Source organism: Platalea leucorodia (assembly GCF_965183815.1).
Source record: "Platalea leucorodia genome assembly, chromosome: 3".
Taxonomy (NCBI): Eukaryota; Metazoa; Chordata; class Aves; order Pelecaniformes; family Threskiornithidae; genus Platalea; species Platalea leucorodia.
In genome coordinates this window covers 40,061,720-40,082,952 of record NC_138825.1, presented here as the reverse complement: position 1 = coordinate 40,082,952, position 21,233 = coordinate 40,061,720, and the positions used below count along the sequence as shown (strand labels likewise).

At 37.9% G+C, this 21,233-nt stretch overlaps 1 protein-coding gene across 1 annotated transcript in view; it reads right to left on the bottom strand.

The window, feature by feature from the left end:
- SMYD3 (SET and MYND domain containing 3) overlaps positions 1 to 21,233 on the bottom strand; it is a gene marked incomplete at both ends in the record, with an annotated part of 424,343 nt that overhangs the window by 352,051 nt on the left and 51,059 nt on the right. Inside the window, 3 exons of the mRNA XM_082307309.1 lie at positions 8,425 to 8,561; positions 13,986 to 14,043; positions 15,160 to 15,267. Of these exons, the coding sequence (XP_082163435.1) occupies positions 8,425 to 8,561; positions 13,986 to 14,043; positions 15,160 to 15,267 (303 nt within the window). The remainder of the gene's footprint in view (positions 1 to 8,424; positions 8,562 to 13,985; positions 14,044 to 15,159; positions 15,268 to 21,233) is intronic.

Below are 21,233 nucleotides of genomic sequence, written 5' to 3'. Positions count from 1 at the left end.
TAGTCTATATAATTTCTGCATAGCAGATGAAATTGATGTTACAGACATCAAGCAATTTGTGCACCTCCCTCCCTTCTTTACTATCTTTCCAGGCTAGAAGCCCAAAGCGGTATAGCGTTTTACACCCACAACACTGAATGAACGCTGACAAACCAGCAGGCTGACACTTCACTATTTCTACCCATACCAGTAGCAACACATAACCACATCCTGTCTATTTACACGATGAGCGTAGACAACTCTGACTTCAGTGATCTTGTGATGCATAAAAATATCCATCAATGAGTGGGTGTCCAATCCAGTTTCCTCTGAAAGCTGAGTGAAACCTTGGCCTTGATGGTAATGGAAGAAGAAAGAAGATGAATTTTACACTTGTGAGTACAGGCAAAGCACAAGGCTCATTGACAGATTGAAAAATGTTCTTGTGGAATGGGAGATGGAAGGGAGCTTTAATCCCGCAGTTTTTCTATTTTAAACTAGAAAAATACCCCCAAATTTCCAAAAGCAATTATAAAAGCCTTAATAACAGCCCAAAATTACTTTAAATTCAGAAGGGAGATATGTTCAAATCCATCATCTGCAGTACCTATGACATTAGGGACACATCTGAATGCACACATTTAAAATTTCAAAAAGCCCACAACCAGCACAGGACGTTTCAAAGGATCTGTAAGAAGAAATGCAATTAATTGATGGTTATAGGTACGAAAGATCTAGTCAATATTTACACAATCAAGAGGAAAGGAGTGGGAATGGAGCAAAAAGAATTTAAATCACTAAGGCAAATTAGATGAGCTGCTAAAGGAAATGCTGATGGATCTGACTCTGCCAGTCAATCAACATCTAACTACCTGAGGACAGCATGGGAACTTCCAGGGCGGGTGCATAGGGAGATGTAAACAAGAAAGCTATGACACATCATCGTGCCTGTCAGTCGCAGAGTCCTTGCGCCTTGCTCCCCAGTACCTGCTGTCACCCGCTGTTACGGAACAGCTACACCCACTGCCGTGCCAAGAAACTGACTGAATCGGACTTCGTCAGCTTCGGGTAGCTATGGTACAAGCTAAGTGATCTCAAGCCAGCTCACAGCGTATCAGCGCTACAACCACTTTGTGACTGCTGCTCACCCATACTAAAATACAGGATAGCAGATCAATTAGACAGCAATCCTGACCCAGTATGACTATTGTTTCTTTCTCCATCTTATTTCCACAACAAACTTAGGAGTGGTTTTAATGAAATAGCACACACCAAAAACATTTTAACATCACAACTACAGTGTTAATAAAATGAAAATACGTATACTCATAAACTGGGGAGAGAACACACTTTTTAGGACTAAATTTCACGTAGGTAGGTATCATTTAATTGACAACCACTGAAATACCTACATGTGACAGAAGTTGTCTCACATTCTGTCAACACTAGACTGTAACAGCTATTTAGCTCTATAGGACACCCTAGACAGACAAAGTTACCCTCATTTTCAGAGAGGCTGTTATCTCAGCTGCTTCAGAGCAAGTCAACAGGAACACCACAAAGACATGGTTCCCCATCCTATATTCAAAGAGCATGGTATTTTTCAACAGACTATCAATCTACTCCAGCTCGGGAAGGAAAACAGTTTTTAGCCCTTTCATTTTTTAAACATGTTAAACAAGTCTCGGAGCTGATTAAGAATCCTGCCACACAGAATTCTAGCTCTGCTCACAGCCAAAACAAACAAGCAAAAACGCTTTAAGCAACCCCACTGCAGGTCATCCTAAAGACAAGGATAGAACAGTTTGCTGCCAACAGCATTACAAGCCGTTATCAGGCTTATCCTCCTCAATTACAGGCTTTTAAAACTGCTGATAGAGGGTGTAAATGTTTTTCATTTACTACTCAGATCTTTACTAAATGTCTCCATGACCTTGTTTCATGCTGGCTTTTTCTAAACACAGAAGGTGCCTCACCCCACATATTTTTGTGCATGTACTCCAATTGCCACAACCACCGAAGCTTTTTATCATCACTGTTTCCCGTTCACTTCCATAAGGGTGCCAGAAAAGAGACTGATGTATATCATGTGTCAGAGACCATTAGCTTTTTAAGCACTGTGTTTTGTGGATATGCTCGGAGCAGCATTAGGCAGAGTAATGGTAATTAAGTCCCTGGCCACCTGGATCCTTTTCAGTTCTGCACAGCACTATCACAGCTCTAAACCTAAATCAGAGGGAGGGGAAAAAAAAATACTAAAAAAAGTGAGAGTTGCAAAATAGGCTACACTACCCTGCCATTTATTTCTCCAGACTCTTTTCTGTCTTCTTATTACTTCCAACTTAGCATGACAGAAAAAGGGTCAACTGAACAAAAAGTATACACACTTTCCTCCCTCGATCCCCACCCCGGGGCCACTCAAGGCAGTAACTTTTCTAGAAGCTCGTGCTTTTCAATCAGGGCTGAATTAAGCTCCTTAAAGAACAGTCTTTTCTCTTGCCTACGCCCCACCCTCCAAGAACAAAGCTTTCTTTCCTACCACATACAACCAAATTATTACAAATTCTACCCAACCATTCCTTGGTTTAGAAATCTTCTACCCTGTTTTCTACACCTGGTGTTTGTCACACTAGAGGCAGCTTGTAAAACAGATGGTGTACACAGCAACTAAATGAGGGGACCTGAATTATACCATCAGCTTAGTTTGAAGTATTGTAGTCTTATGGTCTAACTTGCACTGCACAGAACTTTGTTAGTGAAAGCTTATATTTAATTGTAACCATGTTGCTCTAATTTCAAATCAGATAGGGCGGTTAAAGCCTTGTTTCATGGTCTGGTACAATTGCTCTTGAAGGTAACTATTGTGACTAAAAATTAAGATAATTTCTATGGAAAATTATCTCCCCAAATTACAATTCAATGGGGAAATAACAGGTAATAACTAAACCTGAAAAATCACATTAGACAAAAATCACTTCCTGTAAAGATGCAATTTTCATTTGCTGAAGTAGAGAGAGGAGTCTTCTCTGACTGTTTATCACTCTCATTCTGGAGTACTGCTGCAACATTTCTTCCCATTTTATTAAAATTTCTACTATTTTTTCTTTAATTGCCACATCTCAAGAACTTTGGTCTACCAGAATGAGGTTTTTTTATGCCCCTGTGGAATACACTGGGAAAGAGACTACGGAAAAATTCTCCTGAAATTATCTAGGCAGTAACTGAGAACAGTATTTCTGATGAAGTCAGTTCTTAACAGCTCTAAGTGTGAAGCTTTCAATGGCTTAAAACTACACACACAGAGAAGAGGAGAGAGGACACATCAGCTCCATATTCCCACCAAACAAAACTTTATCAACAGAAATACTGAATCGATAGCACTTTAGATAGATAATCACAAATCTCATGTAATAGACTTAAAGATGGCAATAGTCAGAGAAAAAGGTTCTGATAGAGTTCGATGAGCAGGAACATACCCCTCCAACTCTAAAATAAAACAAAAGAGTCAAGATGCTTGACATAAACACAAATATGTTGAACACCTAGGCTTAACCACTGATGTTTTAGGTATAAGGATTTTTGGAAATTACAAGACTTCAGAAATTATACAAAAAAAAAACTATCAAAATGAAAAGGTTTTTGCAAAATAGTTTCCTGGGCCATGACTAAAAATAAATTTGTCAGTACTGGCCTGGTCTTCAATTTACCATAAACACACGAGTTTGCATGAGACAGGGTAACAACAAACATTAGGTTTGAATTGCATAAAGAGCAATGATGGATAAACACGCACTTGCTTTTGTCACCTCCAGGAAAAGAACCTGATGGCCTCCTAATCATAGGGAAACTGAACAAGCGCATCCAGGGTTAAATAGATTAGCAAACAGGCATCAGAAGGCAACCTTCACTTGTATGCCTTTAACAACTCATAACTTGCTCATAACTTTAGCCTAGTATTTCTTTTCACTTACTTAATACAAATCACTTTCATTTCCCTGCTAACATGGATTACTAAGTTAACTAGTGAATCCGAAGTAAGAGTAACCTACTGAAAGTGCTGCTAAAGAATATCTTGACGAGGCAGATGTATCTTGTTTTCAAAGATCTTCTCAGAAAACATATGCAACCTGTTGCCTGTAAGATCTGAGGGAGCAATGAGAAGATCAAACATACTTTTTCCAGTCATATCGTTGAGACTATTTCCTTCAACTTCCACTTAAAAAGATACCCAAGTAGATTACCATAATTTAGTATTCAGACTTTACAAAGGCCAAGTGACACTGTTCAACTCCCAGTTCTCTTCTGCCTATGCAGATACATATCAAAACCCCTTTAACAAGATTTTTTTTTAATTGGTACTAATACCCTTCATGTTGAAAAGGAACTCTTTCAAAGCATTGAGTGGAATAAAAAGTAAGTACTAAAAACTTAGAAGAAAGAGTAAAATATATTTAAACTTTGATAGGAGGAATAAACAAAGGATTTTAAAGACACCAGGGCACTTTGTCTCTTAAGGATGTACCTCTGCACTTTACAGTAGCCTCCTTACTACTTCTTAAGTTAAAAATAAAATCAGTTACACCAACAGCCTAAACAGACAATTGGTCTTTTGGTTAAAACTGTCTGTGGGTACACAGAGACTAGCATACAGCCTCAAACTTGTATCTCCATTTTAATTCCAACTTCACAAACCTCAAAAAAGAAGTAGAAAAAAAATCAGCCTGACATATAAAAGAGGCACATATGTTTCCAATGTATATGGATACCGACTTTCTTTTTCATCTTACCCTAGACTTACAGCTCTTCACTTACTTAGACCTGTTTTCACTCTGTCATTGATCTGTGTCAATTCTCAACTGACTGAAAAGCAGAGTAGGACAGCACCTGAGAAGAGGGTGGTGGGCAGCACTCCACCTGCATAAAGAGGCAGTTTTACAGTCAACGTGGTAGGTACAGAGTTCATTCAATGTCTTAAGTAGTTTACGTGGGTCTGTCTGCTAGTATGGAAAGAACCATAAATGTATACAAAAAATTTTAATTCTTTATCCCGCATCCATTAAATGTCTCACAGGATTCCAGGCCACCTCCTCACACATGTAAGTAAAAGCTGAAGAATAAAAAGCAAGGACTGATTTTATCTCAAGGTTATGGAAACACCATTAAGCTATAAAACCATGGTGTCAAAAATTTATCTTGACATTAGAAAATGTCTCAGTGGAGTTAAAGCCTTATCACGTAATTAACTGCAGATAATTCTGTTTAATACTAAGGATCAGAATTTAAAAACAGTTACAACCTTGATAAATGGCACGTTAAATAAACTGGAGCTTCCGAGGGGTGATCAGATAGCAAGAATGAAAAAATCCAACTCAAGCTCGAAGAACAGTTGATACAAAAGCAAATTGTCTAGTAAGGACAGGGCAACACTGTCAAAAAGGAAGGTACATTGCCCTTCTGAAACACCTCCCCATCCAGTACAGCTGATATTTTCCACAGGTCTTATGCAAACTAAAAAAAACATTGGGGTGAAATTCTGTTCCCATAGAAAGAAATGGCAAAACTTTCTTTGATTTTCGATGGGAAGTTTCCACAAGTTTGCACTGAAGGGGACTTTCTGCCCATTAAGCGTCACAAGCAAGTGAATAGAACTATAATTAATTTTCACAAAGACAAGAGCAGTGGCCAGCAGAGAAGGAGGACTGTTTAAAAGAGCTTCCGAGAAGCTCTTTTGACCTAAATCAGGTTGGAGATTTTCCAAGAACTATCTGGAATTTAGTCATCTCACTGCAGGACCGTTCTTCTCTTTTGTCTGGCTGTCTGCTTATTTTCCTTCTTGAGGATCCAGCATCAAACAGAATAAAAAATGACCTTTGACTGGATCTTTTTGTGGCATGCAATGAAAGACCTGATCCAAAAAAGTTCAATGTTAGAATAAGCACCTACTGAACTTGAAAGGAATGTTGGAAGAGGTTGAGAAAACAAGATTACATCTTGAAGTCATGTATCTGTAGTATTTCTTTATTCTATGACCACACAGAAAAGTCATCACAGCTGGTCTTTTTTAGAGTTACACTACAGAGAAGAGACTGTGTAAGTCTTTTATCAGAGACTTTACAGTTCCAAAGCCTCAAATTTTAGCTGCAAGGAATAAGCATCCCTATTCAGCTTAAGGAAAAAAAACAAAACAAAACAAAACAGTATTTTTTCCATTGACATTCAGCTTATCTTCCAAAAAACATTCTATGGGAGTGGTAGAAAATGTCTGCTGCTACCTCACTAGGGATAGGGGCATATTAAAATCATATTTTAATATAATGACATACTTCATAACACACTCATCTGACAACGAAATTGGGAAGGCTATAAACTACCACATGGAAAATTAGAGTGACAGTAGAGCATTCCAAAAAGCATTGTGCTTGATAGAACTCCGAATGAGATACTAATTTTACTCACATGTAAAGCATATGGGTATATTTAGTCAACAGCTCCTTTCTCCCAACCAACTCACCTGTTCAGTCAGATTCTTCTGTCCTTCCTGTCAATTCTTTTTATTATTAGTGATATGAAGTATCTGTACCCATGATAGGTCTATGTCATTTGCTCTCCATTTTCCTAGGGCAGACTACCACACAGTCTCAGTAAAATGAGCAAAAAAAGGAAATGAGACCTACTTTAATGGTCTGAGCGCCTTGGAATTTCCAGAAGGGAAAAAAAAAAAAGCAACAACTTAAAACCTCAGTACTTTGCAGTACATTCAATAGCGTAGGGACAAGTTCACAGTCAACATAAGGAATATGTTGAGTTAAAAATATCTTTGTGACAGCAAAGCTATAGTGGGACAAATGCTGTCATTAACAGCAGCATTCCTAGTTCTCCAGTTAACAGGATGTGGAGCTGGAAAGTGTTGACTTTCACTCTGCCCTTGATGCCCACTTGCATCACCTCGGTAAAATACATGGAAGGGAAGAGGAGGTGCACATATGTGCAGATGCTTGTGCATGCATGTACATAAAAATCTAAAAAGCCTCCTTATTTTCTTCACCAGTGCTACAATATATTGAGCAACCACCACACTGCTCCTGTAAAGCCACCACAGCCAGCCTCCATCTTAAGCTTATTGCTACATAGAAGGCAATAACATTTGTAAAGAATTCCTTACAAGCTGCGACTCAGTTCAAACCAGTTAGGCAGTGATCATCTTCTGATACTCAGCCTTATCTTCAGTGTACAAATTCTCTAAACCAGATACCACAGCATGCATGTTTCATGTGAAATGCATCTGACAAAGTTCAGGCCAAACCAGCATGCCAACGCAAGACAGTAAAAGTTTGAGTGGAGACTAGGTAGTGCATAAGGTTTTTATCTATGAGTCCTTTTGACTGGGTGTATTTCAGCCTGAGTGGTTTTTCAGGGAAAATTGCAACTTTACATCACAGCAGTCTAATCACCAATTAAAAAAATCCAGAAAAACAATACAGTTGATTGTATTACTCCTACTCCTTCTGTTTATAGCAAAAAAGATTCCACAATTGTGCAAACATTAAAAAAATGTAACAAATCGTATACTGCATTTTTATTTAATTTATTTAAAAGAGGCTCTTTCTTTTGTTTGTATCAGAAGAAAAACATCTAAGAGTTCGACTTACTTCATAAGAAAACACTTATTAAAACAACTAAAAACATGAATGAGTTAAGATAAATCTTATGGTGGGATTTATCAATCAATTAGAAATCAAAAAAAATTAAATCAAAACTATGAGTATTCTCCACATAAAGTACTTAGCTAGCATTGTTCCAATGAAGCTTTCTGAATTTAAAGCAATAAAAAATGTACAGCAAAAGCCAACAATATTTAATTAGTAACATAACAAATATTTTACACATTGTGGAAATTAATTTCAAGTACTTTACCTGTAGCCTTTTAGAAAGGATGATCCGCATGGCCTCTGAGAAAGCAGTTTGTGGGATACAGTGCTGTCAGGAACACCCATTAACACATACTACTAAATGACAAAACGGAACGGGAGTATATCTGCAAATATAAGATATTGCACTTTCCAGAAAAATTCTAGGCTGAAGAGTGATGCTATATGCTCTTTATCACTGTGGAAAAAATACTTAGGTTGATTAACTCAATTGTTGTTGACCTTGTTTGGTTTTTAATGCAACTTTTTTTTTTCCCCAGGAGCTTTACGTTGATAATTTAAAAAGGGAAAAGAAAAAATATCCTCTGGTTGCTGCTTTAATTTTGAAGTGTTACAATTATATAAAAGCTATACTTCTGCTTAAATACTGACTGAATAGAAAAAATAAATAGCTTGATTTCACTCTGTCATATATCACATTCTGGATGTATCTACTGAACTCCCACTCAAAAATAAATCAAGAACACAAGGAAAGGATAATTTATGAGTTGTCAAGCAATCACATTTTAACACTTACTTTTGTGAAGATCTGAAAAAAGTCAGTTGCAGGTGGCAAGTGAGACGCATCCTGGATCTCCGTTTTCAAATACAGTTGCAACGTCTGTGCAAGGTGCCTAAGGCCGTCTTTCATTTCTTCACTTAACTGTTCAATATCTTAAGGGGAAGGCAAAAAAAAAAAAAAAGTATATCATGTCGTAAACAGAACCTTTCACCAACATTTTGAAAATGTCCAATGGCAGCCACACAGTCTAGACATTTCCAGTCCCAGAATTAATCTTGACAGAGGGCAATTTTGACAGAGGGTAGACATTTGTCATTTTTTGTGACAGCTACCTATCAACACACAGAAGTTTATCAGGTTGCTACTGCCAAATCATACGAATACAACGATGAGTTAAAGATCAAAAACCAATAGATAAAGCAGATGTGTACGCAGATGTAAGACATGACATATGAAAACCAGGCATCTGGGTTTGTAACATTAAAAACGTGCTCACAAGTTTATGCAGCAGTACCTTCCTCCTTGCAGCAGTGTATATTTTTATACTGTATTCTACATAGATGTGTCAAAAACACTTTATGCTGGCAGATCAAAAGGGAAAGTATTTTAGAGACAAAGTTTCATACACAGCAGCTGGTAAACGGAATGGATATGGAAGAATGTTAACCAAATATCACTTTATTAAATACTAAAGCACTGTTATTCATGCTTTATGGATAGGAATCCTGAAGCAGAAAGAAATATAGTGCCTTATTTTCCAATGCATGACCTGATCATGCATGCATCAGATCACTGATAACACGGAAAGTGAAACTCAGCTGCCCTAGTAAGTTCTGTGCCTGATCACCTGCTTCACATTTTCTTTTTCCTGCCAGTTAGCACAAAATGAATAAGGCCTAAATGGAGAATCTGAAGGTGAACAGATTCAAGCATCAGTCTGTAACAAAGGGCAAAGAGGATTATTATGCACTATGAATCAATTTCATCTCTGCATAATGGTGAATTGTTATTTTATTTTAAACACCTATCCTTAATGGGAATGGAAATAACCTTTTTACCAAGAAAGCTTCTTCCCCGTACTTTAGATCCAAGCTTGCTGGCCTCCTGGAAGGACAACTCAAGGTCTGTGTTCCTCTTTAAAGCTATTTCCTAGGCACTCACTTAAAAAGAGGATGCAATTAAAGCAGATGTCACTGGGATTGGTTAAACAGCCTTCCAGGTGTGTATGATACTTGGGCTTCTGTGCTCTGTCCCACCCGCCATCCCTCCACTTGAAGGTACTGGCTATTTTGTAGGTTGTAAATTTCCTTTAATTTTCAGAGTTTTCATTTCACACACACCACACAAGTGAGCTGCTTTAATAATCTCCTATGAGCTACTTCTGGCAGAGCACTGAACGCTGCCTTACTAAAATGGCCAGTACCCATGGTCAGCAACCAGCCAGGACTCTTCCAGTGGAACCAGCTACAGTTTGCTTCTAGTCTGGTACAGGTTTCCTTATTTGCAAACTCTTTGGTTCTGTTTAGACTTTCTCTGGAACCACTGAGGGCCACCCTGGTCAGCTGAATGATGCAAACCTACCAGTACACCATATTATGGCAAACGTACCCCTCTTCATGCTACATACAGAGTCTGAGAAGCATCTATATTATCTATTGTATAATGTTTCCATTTCAGCGTAAAGTAACACTTTCCAAGATCTGCTCAAATGCCAGTTGTCAGTCATTGCTGCTGAAATGCCACCTACAAGCCATGCCTGGGGTGACTCTGCAACGCGCTGAGCAAGCAATGACTCCAGAGGAATCTTAAGGGTGGTCTGTCCCTACTAGGGTTAAGGAAGGAGAGACGTGCTCCCCCAGAGCAATCAGATAGAGCTCCTCACAAGGTTCAAACCAGTTAGTACTAAGAATGCTGAGATATACCCCTCCATACCTGGCACAAAGCCTGTTTAACTAAAGTATTTGCCTTTTTATAGTTACCCACAGCACCACCCATGTGCATCTTAACAGTGCGGACATTTTAAGGTGATCTTGCAAGCCTGAATAAATATACGTGTTAGAAATCCAGACATGTGTGCTCTTCACAATGTATGGAAATCTCTGGTATAGAAAAGTATCATATCTATGAGGACTGCGTCTTCAAGAAAAGCAGCAAACTTCTAGATGACTGTAAAACTCAAGTGTAAAAAAATTTTAAAAAATCATAAACATACACTTGCATTTCTTATATAATATTCATTTGAAACTAAAGATGCTTTTTCCTTCAAATGTAATTTTTCAAGATGTCATGTCATTCATCTTAAACTACCTGACGCACATTGCAAAGTGTATTATGACAAAGAGAGGAAAGCATGATTTTCTTCACTATTAGCAAATAAAACACCTCTAGAATGGAGAATAGGAATCGTGTAAGCAGCACAGGATAAATGGACACTGCAGTTTAGGACAGATGTGAACAAATATACTGAATCCAGCTGGAACTTCAGGGAGAATTGACAGAGACAGGAGCAGAATGCAATTATCCACGTTGGAATCTGTCCAGGACATCAGAGCTAATGATCCCAGCAAAAAGTCCCACGGAATCTTTAATGGCAAATGATCAAGACCTGGTTTTCACAACACATCAAGAAGCCAAGGCCAAAAGCAAAGTGAATTGAAATTTGTGAATGTTTTCATTTTGTGTTTTTAAGAAACTTTTTTCAATTGTATAACAACCCTGGTGTGGGAGAGAAAATGCTATAAAAGGCCTGTGGCAAGTTTTCTAAATAAGGCATGGGATTTAATTATGCAGCTCTGATACTGATACAACTGAAGTAGCAAAAAGTCTACCCATAGTACAGCACACAAACTCTTTTCTGCATAACGAATCTTGGTAAGTGAAAGCTAAGTTGATTTCTGAATGATCATAACAGATAACGAGCCTGTAGAACCTTGTAAGTAAGGAATTGTCTTATAATAAATGAGAACTAGCAAAAGTAACAATGCACACAGACACCCCTCCTACTTAATCTGAGTGTCAGGGTACACAACAAATTTGAAGAAACTATGGAGCTGGGAACAGAACTTTATGAAGGGCTAGATGCCTCCACATGTTTGGTTTTGTTTAGTTTGGTTTGTTTGGTTTTTTTTAGTATATGTATTACATATTTTATCAGATAATTATTCGATAAGTGTAGAAAGCTTTATATACTTTTATTCAGTTTATATAAGTCACCCACACTGAAAATCACCCAACTGTATAAAGTAACATTGAAAAGTAATAGTGTAAAGGAGATTGAGACAGCATAGTGACAATAATATTTTGGACTTCCAGGAAGAGAAAAAGAAAAAAAAGAAAGAAAGAAAGAAAAAGAGAGAAGGATCAATTAGAATTCTATCTGTCATATTTCTGATTAGTGTTGAAACACTGTCTTCTATTATGCAGATGCTTCCTGAGAAGTTTTTTGCTTCAGAAGTATTTCTGTATTTCTAGTTCATGTGATTTCCTCCAAGGAAATCTTTTCCCCTATATACTTAGATGTCTAATGAAAATGTTTTTCTGACTTTCCTATGGATTCTACCAAGTATCAAGGGAAAGTAAATCCTTATCAACACCACCTGTAAATTGTGCAGTAAATGGAAAAAACGTTATGAAATAACAGTAGTTTTTGAGGATATAGAGGCAGCAAAAAGCATCACAGCTACTACAAGTTGTCACACCATCCTAAAACACTCTTTTGTCTAACTGCAACACCATAGAGACCATCTATTCACTCTAGCAAGGAAGCTGTGAAAACGCAAAGGGAAAGAGGTAGCCAAAACCTTTACATAAAATTATGCAAGCATCAGAGGCCATTTGTACTGTATTCTGCAAAGTATTAACTTCAGTTAATGTCTAGGAGTCCTGAACACCTTGCGCTTTGGAGATAAGAAGATTACACGGGAATTGTTATTAAAGCCCTTAGAGTAAATACAGGTGAAACACTAGATGTGGATCTCTCATTTGCCTCCTCCTAAACTAACTTGCTATGGACCAGCTGTTTCTGTATCAGTGAGAGGACAGTTATCCCACCTGTATCACAGGCCGTATCAGCATTTACTTCAGAATGAGAATTTTAGTAGAAGCTTCCAGCCATGTTATAGATTTTTGTACCATTTATCCATTGCAGCTCAGGCCTGTTCAATATCAAGCTTCTTTCCAGACAACTTATCACACTATTCCCCTTGTCTCCAGTCAAGTCAAGGGAAGCTGAGATCGCCTCCCGAGGGGTACTGAGAAATCTCAGTTTGTATGGAATTATCAGTTACACAAAAATCTTTGCCTACACTAGAGAAAATTGCTGTACAAGCGATCAATATTTAATTTTTAAAGGGAAACTCTTCCCTTCCCTCCAGTTTCTCCTGTGCCACTGAGCAACCAGCCATTGGTACAATAGAGCACCATGAAGAGTTTTTTCCCTGGGTACCAGCAGTCCCATGAAGCATAGAAGTCCATAGTCTTCATCATTTTAATTTCATTTGAAGCATCTAGAAATGCTGCTCGTAATTCAGATACTCATCTAATTCCCCATAAACCTTTGTTAAACTATTTGAGGATACCCATGACAGAAAATCCTGATGGTTTAAATTATTGACATGCATTCCCTCTGTCCCTTTTAATTTGTCGCCTTATTAAGGTCTTTTGTGCTTACAGTTTGGGAGAAGGCAGCAGAACGTCAGGCCATACAGAAGTAAAAGGTAATACTAGTTATTGTATTTTTTTCGTGTTTATATGGTTTTTTTATTTCTATCTAACTATATCAATAGATCAAGCTGGTTTATAGCCAAAGCTCTGAATAACACTAAAAAATGTTGAAGTAATCAAAATATTCACATTACTCTCTAGAAACTCCCTTTTAGCAAGATGCAAGAATGAATTAAGGATGTATTTCTTCCCTTATAAGTCTTTAAACTTTAAGCTACCACAAAATCTGGAAAAAGTGTTTTTTATTTCAGCATTAGCTCTGCTGAGAGATTATAATGAGCACCCTTTCCTACCCAAGAAGCTGAAACTTGTGAAACCACAAAAATCATATCTGCACAGTTTCATCTTCTTTTCTCCATTGAAAAGTCATGTAGATGACAGACATACACATATCCCTTGTAAATTTTAGATTTCTTTCCTTTTTCTGGAAGGTACTTTGAAGCTTTATGCAATATCACATAAATATTAAAAAAGTAAAACCTCAATGTAAAAAAATATATGTATTATTGTATATGCATATAAAAATATTGGCATTGTATGTAATAAAGCAGACATTGGGTAAATTAAAAACTGAACAGGCAAGATGTACCCTGTGAAATGAGAAACAAATATTAAATCCAAAAAATCAGGTGGAAGTTTTCCTTGAAAAAGACATGTTTTTCCTTGATCTTTGGAGAAAAAAAAAAAAACAAAAGCCAACTGTTCTTCCCCACAGAGGTTTTAGCAGGTTTTGTCTTTGATTCTGCTGTTCTACAGAGCAGACCTTCAGAAGGCAAGCTGCAAGAAAATCAGATGGCCATTCTGTAAAGCAGAACTTGGAAGCACTTCCTGCAATATGGTTGGCAATTACTTACTTGACTGAAGATCAGAAAAAGAGTAGAGTCTCTCAGAAAGGCATACTGATTGTCTAAGCTGTAGAGAAAAACAGATAATTAACACTTACATAGCACACTTTATCTTGAAAACACTCTACAAGGTTGATTATTCAATGTAATATGCCTGTACGATAATTAGGTAAGGCTAACAGCATCAACATAAATCTGGTCATTCCATATTTGCTGTAAACTATCAAAGATACTAAATTTTTCTTGGTGTTATGACACTTTCTACTACTTTTTTTTTTTTTTTTTACATCAGCAGCTTAACCTTAGTAATTTACTTTGGCCCTTCACGCTATAATTGAAAGCAATTTATGAGGTTAGCAGTCTTAGATTTCATGTGACTATAGTTAATGCACAGTATAACTAGGTACATATTTGCCCTTTAAAAGCAATCATGCACACACTCTCCCCAACAATGTATAAATGAAGATATTAAATCATATTTTATCACCTCAGACCACAAGAAATGCACACATTTTTATCCAAGACAGACAGCATCATGGCAGGGTCAGCAAAAAAAATGGGCAAATCCTTTTTGATTTACAATCCCACACAATCATAAGATGCTTAACCTAACAGAAAATTTAGTCCACATAAATTAATCAAACCATGGGAATGTCAAACACCCAGGACTTCCAAGAGAGTTCAGAAAAAGAAAAAAAAAAAAAAAAAAAGTAATTGAGATTAAGAGAACCCAACACTGAAAGCATAGCATTATGCCCTCCAAAGGAAGGGCTATCTAACAGTGTTTCTGACGTTACCACTCATCCAAATAAGGCTGCATGAGGTTCCCAGTGAAGTTAATGGAAAAGCACCAATAACTTCAGTAGTATCGAAGAAAAAACAAGTGTCCCTCTGTGCTTTCCTTCTAGGCAGAAATAAGTTTAGAATGCTACAACATATTCATAGGAGAAGAAAGTCGATAAACAGGTCCCTTGAGCTTAATTATGTCCATTTTAGTATCTCTTGATCCTTTCAGCATTTCTGCAAATTAATCAGCAATCTTGTAATGCAATATGCAGTCCAATTTTGTTCAGCAATCCCAGTCACTTCAGCTTTCTAGCTCTTAATTACATTAAAAATGTAGAGTGAAAAAGTATTTATCTGAATCTGCTACACTGAATAAATCTAAAAGAACGTCACTTACTAGTTTAAAAACAATCCTGCCAGCAAGTCTGACAGAGTCTGGAGGAAAATTAGGCTCAGCGCTCTTAAGACACCTGCATTCCTGCTTGTGGTCCAGCCAAGCTTCTTTCTATTAGGATATTTTAAAAAGGAGAAGAGAGAAAAAACTGCATGTTATTTTACATAACATATATACTATTTCTTTCTATATATACACATACATTTTTTTATATATATATAGTTATTTATACATATATATGCACACAAACAAACATGCTCAGCCTTGCCATGGGCTGGACCTGGGGATCCAGAACCACAACAGCATCGCAGCCATTGAGCCAGGCTGGGAGGAAGAGCTGCAGAGCCGAAAGTCAGCTCCAAAGGACCAGGCAGGGGACCTTCCTCGGGTACTGATGTCCACTGACTCTGGCAGCCTCCAACACAGGCAACCTCGGATGCCAACTGCCAGAGAAACAGCAGCACACACGCTTTACCAGCATGGTCTAAGACTGCAGCTGTAACATGAGTGTTGTGGAAAGGGACAGGCTGGGTTATCCACTCAAACCAATGCCATCACGTCATTCCCTCCTCTAACATAATTAATTGTAACTGATACTATGGACACTGGAGCTACAGCAGTGCAGGTTCAGGACACACCAGCATCACCATTATGCTACCCCAGAATTTAACTTTACCTTTAAGAAAACCTAAGAAAAACACAAACAAAAAACTGTATGGTCAAGTTCCCAGTCCAGTTCCTTGCCAATACAAACCTTACTTCAGTCTGCTTCATGCTACTGTCTGACAACATAGTTCATACCATACTTTTTCGAACATTGTATCTTATGCCTTTAATACACAAAAGGAATATGTAAAGATAGAATGAAAACTGCACAGAAACCTAGAAGAGATACCTTCATTTTTTGTCCCATGTTCCTGCTTTACAAATCATTTTCTTTACCTTTATGCAACATGCTATGAATAGCATCATCAGCTTAGTTCAAATAGATATCACCATTCCAGCTACCTGAATTTTTTATTAGATAAAGAGGCTCTTATTTCATTGTGGCAAGAAGAGATGGAGCTGCATACTTCACAAGATTGGAGACCACTAGAAGGGATGCTAAAATTTCCTCTACTGTCTTAATTCTGCCAACACAGACAACACTCTAGGCAAGCGTTCACGCAGCAATCAAGACCACAGAGGCCTTCAGAGTCTACACATTTCACCAAAATGCAGCTGCTCTAAAGCAACGGTCAAGTGTTCCACGCTGCAAAAACTGTCCCCAAAGATCCCTGAGCTGATGAGGCGTTAATGCCCACAGATGGGAGGACTGGTGATGACATTTTCACAGTTCACAGGAATGGTTGCTGTAACCAAAATTTACCAAAACAGAAGAGAGAACCAAAAATATTTCAGTTGGATGTACTACCTGAACCCGCAATTTTTGTTTTACAGGCCACTTTTATTAGAGTAGCAGACAAAGACTAACACTTCCATAGCAGAAAAGATACGGGATGACAAGGTGAGGAAAAGTAGCTGTATACTGAAATATGGCTTTTCCCCCCTGCCCATCCTTGTCCCCTCCCCCCCAACAAAAATCAGTGTGGACAAGCAACAAGAGATGAGTCTTCAGCTAAAGAAACATGTTGGCAGAGACAGTCAACTTCTGATCACCTTTTTTTTTTTTTTTTTTTTTTTGCCTTCTGTCTTTGCAAGCTGAAAATTCTGTTTATAATTTACAAAAACTCCAAGCCCATCTCATTAACATAGTACATATTTACACATTTTATTTATATATTCACAGTATATGTTTGAAGCCACCCAGCTGTTTCAAATACTTTTAAAAAGCAAATTGAAAAAACAGGGCACAACAAAAAATTGCTACAATGACAAGAACTCAGAATAACCAGGGGCTTCTGAAGGTGACATTTTCTCATAGATATGCAGTAAGGAAAAAAAAAATGAACTCAGAAACACAGTTTCTATTAGGTAACTGCCACACAGAAAATGATAAAATGTCTAATATAAAGAAATTACATGTTCAGCAACAAAAAAAAAAGCGGGAATGGCAGTGATATGTGCAAGTGCACATCACACCTGTAGACACTGACATGCTAGTTACAAAGATTACAAAGGCTATCACACAATTTTTTCTTAAGCTGCATTTAAGTGGGGGAATTGTTTCAGGTAACTAGGTTTCAGCACCAGTAGCATTTATTCTATTTCATTCAGGTTTTTTTTTTCTCCTTTGGCTTACACATAATAAATAAATTGGACTTTTTATTTCTTTCAGATACATGGGAGATTTCCTTTATCATTTCCTTTACCCATAACTCTACAAGGGGAAAAAAATGACATCAAGAAGGCATTAATCCAAATACAGTTAGTGTCACATGCTGTCTGACAAATAAAAGTTAAGTATCTGGTGCTGAATAGAATTATTCTTGTCTAGAAGAAACAAGGTCATGCTTGTAAATGTCCAGACATCATTCTGTGTAATATAATTATATTGACATTTTTATCCCACTTAAACTAAAATTGTTCTTTGGAGTAAGCCTTTATCTGTCAATTTTTTTCCCTACGTAAATGTTGCGCAGAATTTTAAACATGCTAGAAGTGACACCAAAATGATTAATAGCTTACCCAACCTATAAAACCCTAATGAGATGAAATATGCAGTACCACATAGCATCATATGCCACGTTTCTTTGAGATGCGTTCCCACGTGAGAAGAACAGTTCAAACGCACGCCTTCTGCAAAACAGCGCTTTGGCCGAAACTGCTGCCAAAAAGGAATTAGTCTGACTCCTCTGCAGAAGGAGTGCTGGAACGGGGACTGCCATTCGCTTCCTCCCAACTGGCCGGGGAGAGGGGGAAAAGCTCCAAATGCATTAAGTATAATGAAATTCAACAGTATTTCTTCTCACTACCAATACAAGGATACAAATTACAGAATAGTATGAAACCATGAAGATTTGTGACCCTGGAGAGATCTACTTTTAAAGTTGGTCTCTAACAATACTTACTGGTGGGCTTATATTAGTCCCACAGTTCTCTATGGGAGGTTTTCTTAACTCTGCATATCCTAGCTTTCAGTCAAGGTTTTTATATCCCATATCGAGCATGAGTATAAATATTACAATGCAGAGGTACGGCCACATGGTACGACCCTTCTTCCTCCCCGCCAAGGAACGTCTTCCAATTTTGCAACAGATTTTTTTTTCCTCTGTTAGAAATTACCACTTTCAGATGGAGGCAAAGACAGACGAGTAAACAGTGCAGGGCAGTACCCAGCCCTCCTCCTCCAGGCTTCGCTACACTTAGTAACTCAGAAAGAATACCCCTCCTTTTACATCCTCCCAAATCATTGTCTCTCATTCAAGCTCAATGTACCCCAAGTGCAATTCCTCGAGCTTTACCCAAGTGAAAAGGGTCAGCACCCACATGGCTTAGGGGATAGGGCAGCATATAGCTGTTTACTGGTGGCAGATTGAGAGTCTGCCCCAACCCAGACTCCTGGCTCTGCCTACGTATCTCCTCAAAGGATAACAGTTCTCACAGTAAGTTCCAAAAAGGGAAACACCTTACAAAAGGCTACTTCTTCTCCTATAGGAAGAACTGCCCAAAGATAGTTTTACTTAACCACCTGACATTTTAAATCAAATGAAGATTTTTACAAGATATTTGCAGCTTTAAAAATGGCTCATTTTGGTACATCCTAATATAGAATTCCCCTGCTGCATTTACTTTGAAGTTTCCTTCACAAAGTCCACCTTCATACTAGTACAGCTACTCAGATTAATCTCTTTTTTTAAAGTCATATTTTTACATTAAATCTGATTTCGTTTAATGTATTAACCAGAAAACTCCAGAAAACTGACCGTTTTTAAGCCTAAGCTAAGTGTTTTGAGTTGTAAGATTCATTTAACACAGATCAAGAAACAGTCAAATCCTTCTGCAACTAAGAGTAAATTGTAAATCCAAACTTTGAAATGCAAAGTGAGCGTTATCTGTATTTATAAAACTAAAACAGTCCTCTTCTGCCAATATTCACTTTTTTAAATGTGCAAGCTGCAATTTCATTCAATATCCTGCTGTTTATTTTGTTCAGCAGTTAGTTCAATTAGAAGCGCACATATTAATGATTTGCACTAAAGCCACAGAAGCTAAAAGTAGAGCACAAAGTCTTTGGCTTGGCCAAGGAAAGCTTTGCTAACAGCTGCTATAAAACCAGAGCTGCACAGTAGTTTAGGTAACTTATCAAAAGAAATATGAATTAGAGGACAGTCCTCAAAAGCAAACAGATCTGGCTGGTCTCAGTTTTATCTGGATCATCTGCCCTGAGTCGTCGATTACAATAAATTCACTGTTTTGACTAGAAAACAACATTTTTTTCAGTTATTCTCAACTGCTACCTAATATCACAGGATATTATATAACATTAATTCAATATTAATTTATTGATCTTAACAGTTCAAGATATTATGTAAGAGTAAATGCACAGCATTTTAAGTGCAGATTACTTTCAGCAGCAGTAGCCCTTCTCACTGAAATCGCTACCTACAACTGTGGATGGCTTCAAGGACATGAACCCTAGAGCTGGAAGCACAGAGCAAAGACACTCAAGACGGCTTCAAGACTGTCCAGTGTGCATCCTTGAAGCATGTTCATGTAGTTGTTTTCCCCAAGGAGGAAGCCGCATTTCCTACCTTCGTTGCTGCTACACCCAACCTGGAACAGGGTATTGGATTACATCTTGCAGATTTGCCAGCAGTCTCAATTTCACATTAGAGACTCACCAATAGAAGCTTTACCAACAATTCTGCTGGCAGATATTTATTTTAAACTTACCTTGCAAATACTCTGGTCTTCTATATTCTTCACAGTCATACTTTCCTTATGATCTCCTACAATAAATCTACTTGTGGCATTATTACTGATGCTACAGTAAGCACCTAATGTACGTTGCACACATTTGCCATACAATGAATCAAAATGACATATCTTCCTCCTTTCCCCCTCCATATGTTTTAATCCCCAAAAGGAGGGGTTTCTGGCATGTTGAGAACACTGCAGATTATTCTAAGGCAGAATTGTTTATAGAAGCACAGGACTGAATATCAAGGACTTAACTTTAAAAGTTAAGTTCATATACATTTAATAGAGTATCACTACTAGTCCATTTTGACCATTAGTTGGTTTTCTTCATTTTTCTCTGTTTAGAAAAACAAACAGAAATCAGAACGCAAAGCGAAGAGCAATCATTTAAAAATTCAAGGGTTCTGTACGGCGACCCTCATGGTTTGAATCTCAGGTGCCTGGTTCTCTGCTGTGTTAGACCTTACACAGTCATTTACCCTTGCATGTCCACTTGGTACCACATCCTGCCAACTTCTGCACATGTGCTTAAGTGACAATACAAGCCAAATATTAAAGCTAAGGTTTTAGGTTTGAACACCTTTAAGAACTGTTTGATAGGATAGAATCACAGGATAATTCAGGTTGGAAGGGATCTACAGAGATCTCTAGTTGCAGAGCAGGGTCAGTTCTGAGGCCAGTCCCAGCTCAGAGCTTTATCCAGCAGCGACTTGAAACCCTCCAAGCACGCAGATGACACAAACACCCTGGCCAGCCTGTTCCACCTCTTGGCTGAACTCAGGGTGAGACAGCTTTTCCTTATATCCCATATGAACCTCTCTTCTTTCAACTGAAGCCTGTTGTTCCTTGTCCTCCTGCCATGCACCACCGTAAAGAGCCTGGCTCCATCTTCTTGATACCCTCCTCAGAGATGCAGTTTTGCCCAAGGCCTTCTCTTCTCTGCACCTTCTTGACCCTTATTTCCACTTAGAAAACTGGAACATATACTTTCCCATGATAAAAACTACTCTTGAAATACAAATTGTTTTACTGCAAAATTGACTTAGAGCCCATCAGCCAGCAAAGCTGATGAATTATTCCTCCCCCTCTAACCAAGCACAGCCAAACACCAGGTTTCAGCTTAGTTTTGTCTATTGCACTGATTACAATCTTGTATTTGTAACTATAAAAATACTCAAATAAAACAAGGCAGCATATTTACACTCTCTGTCCGT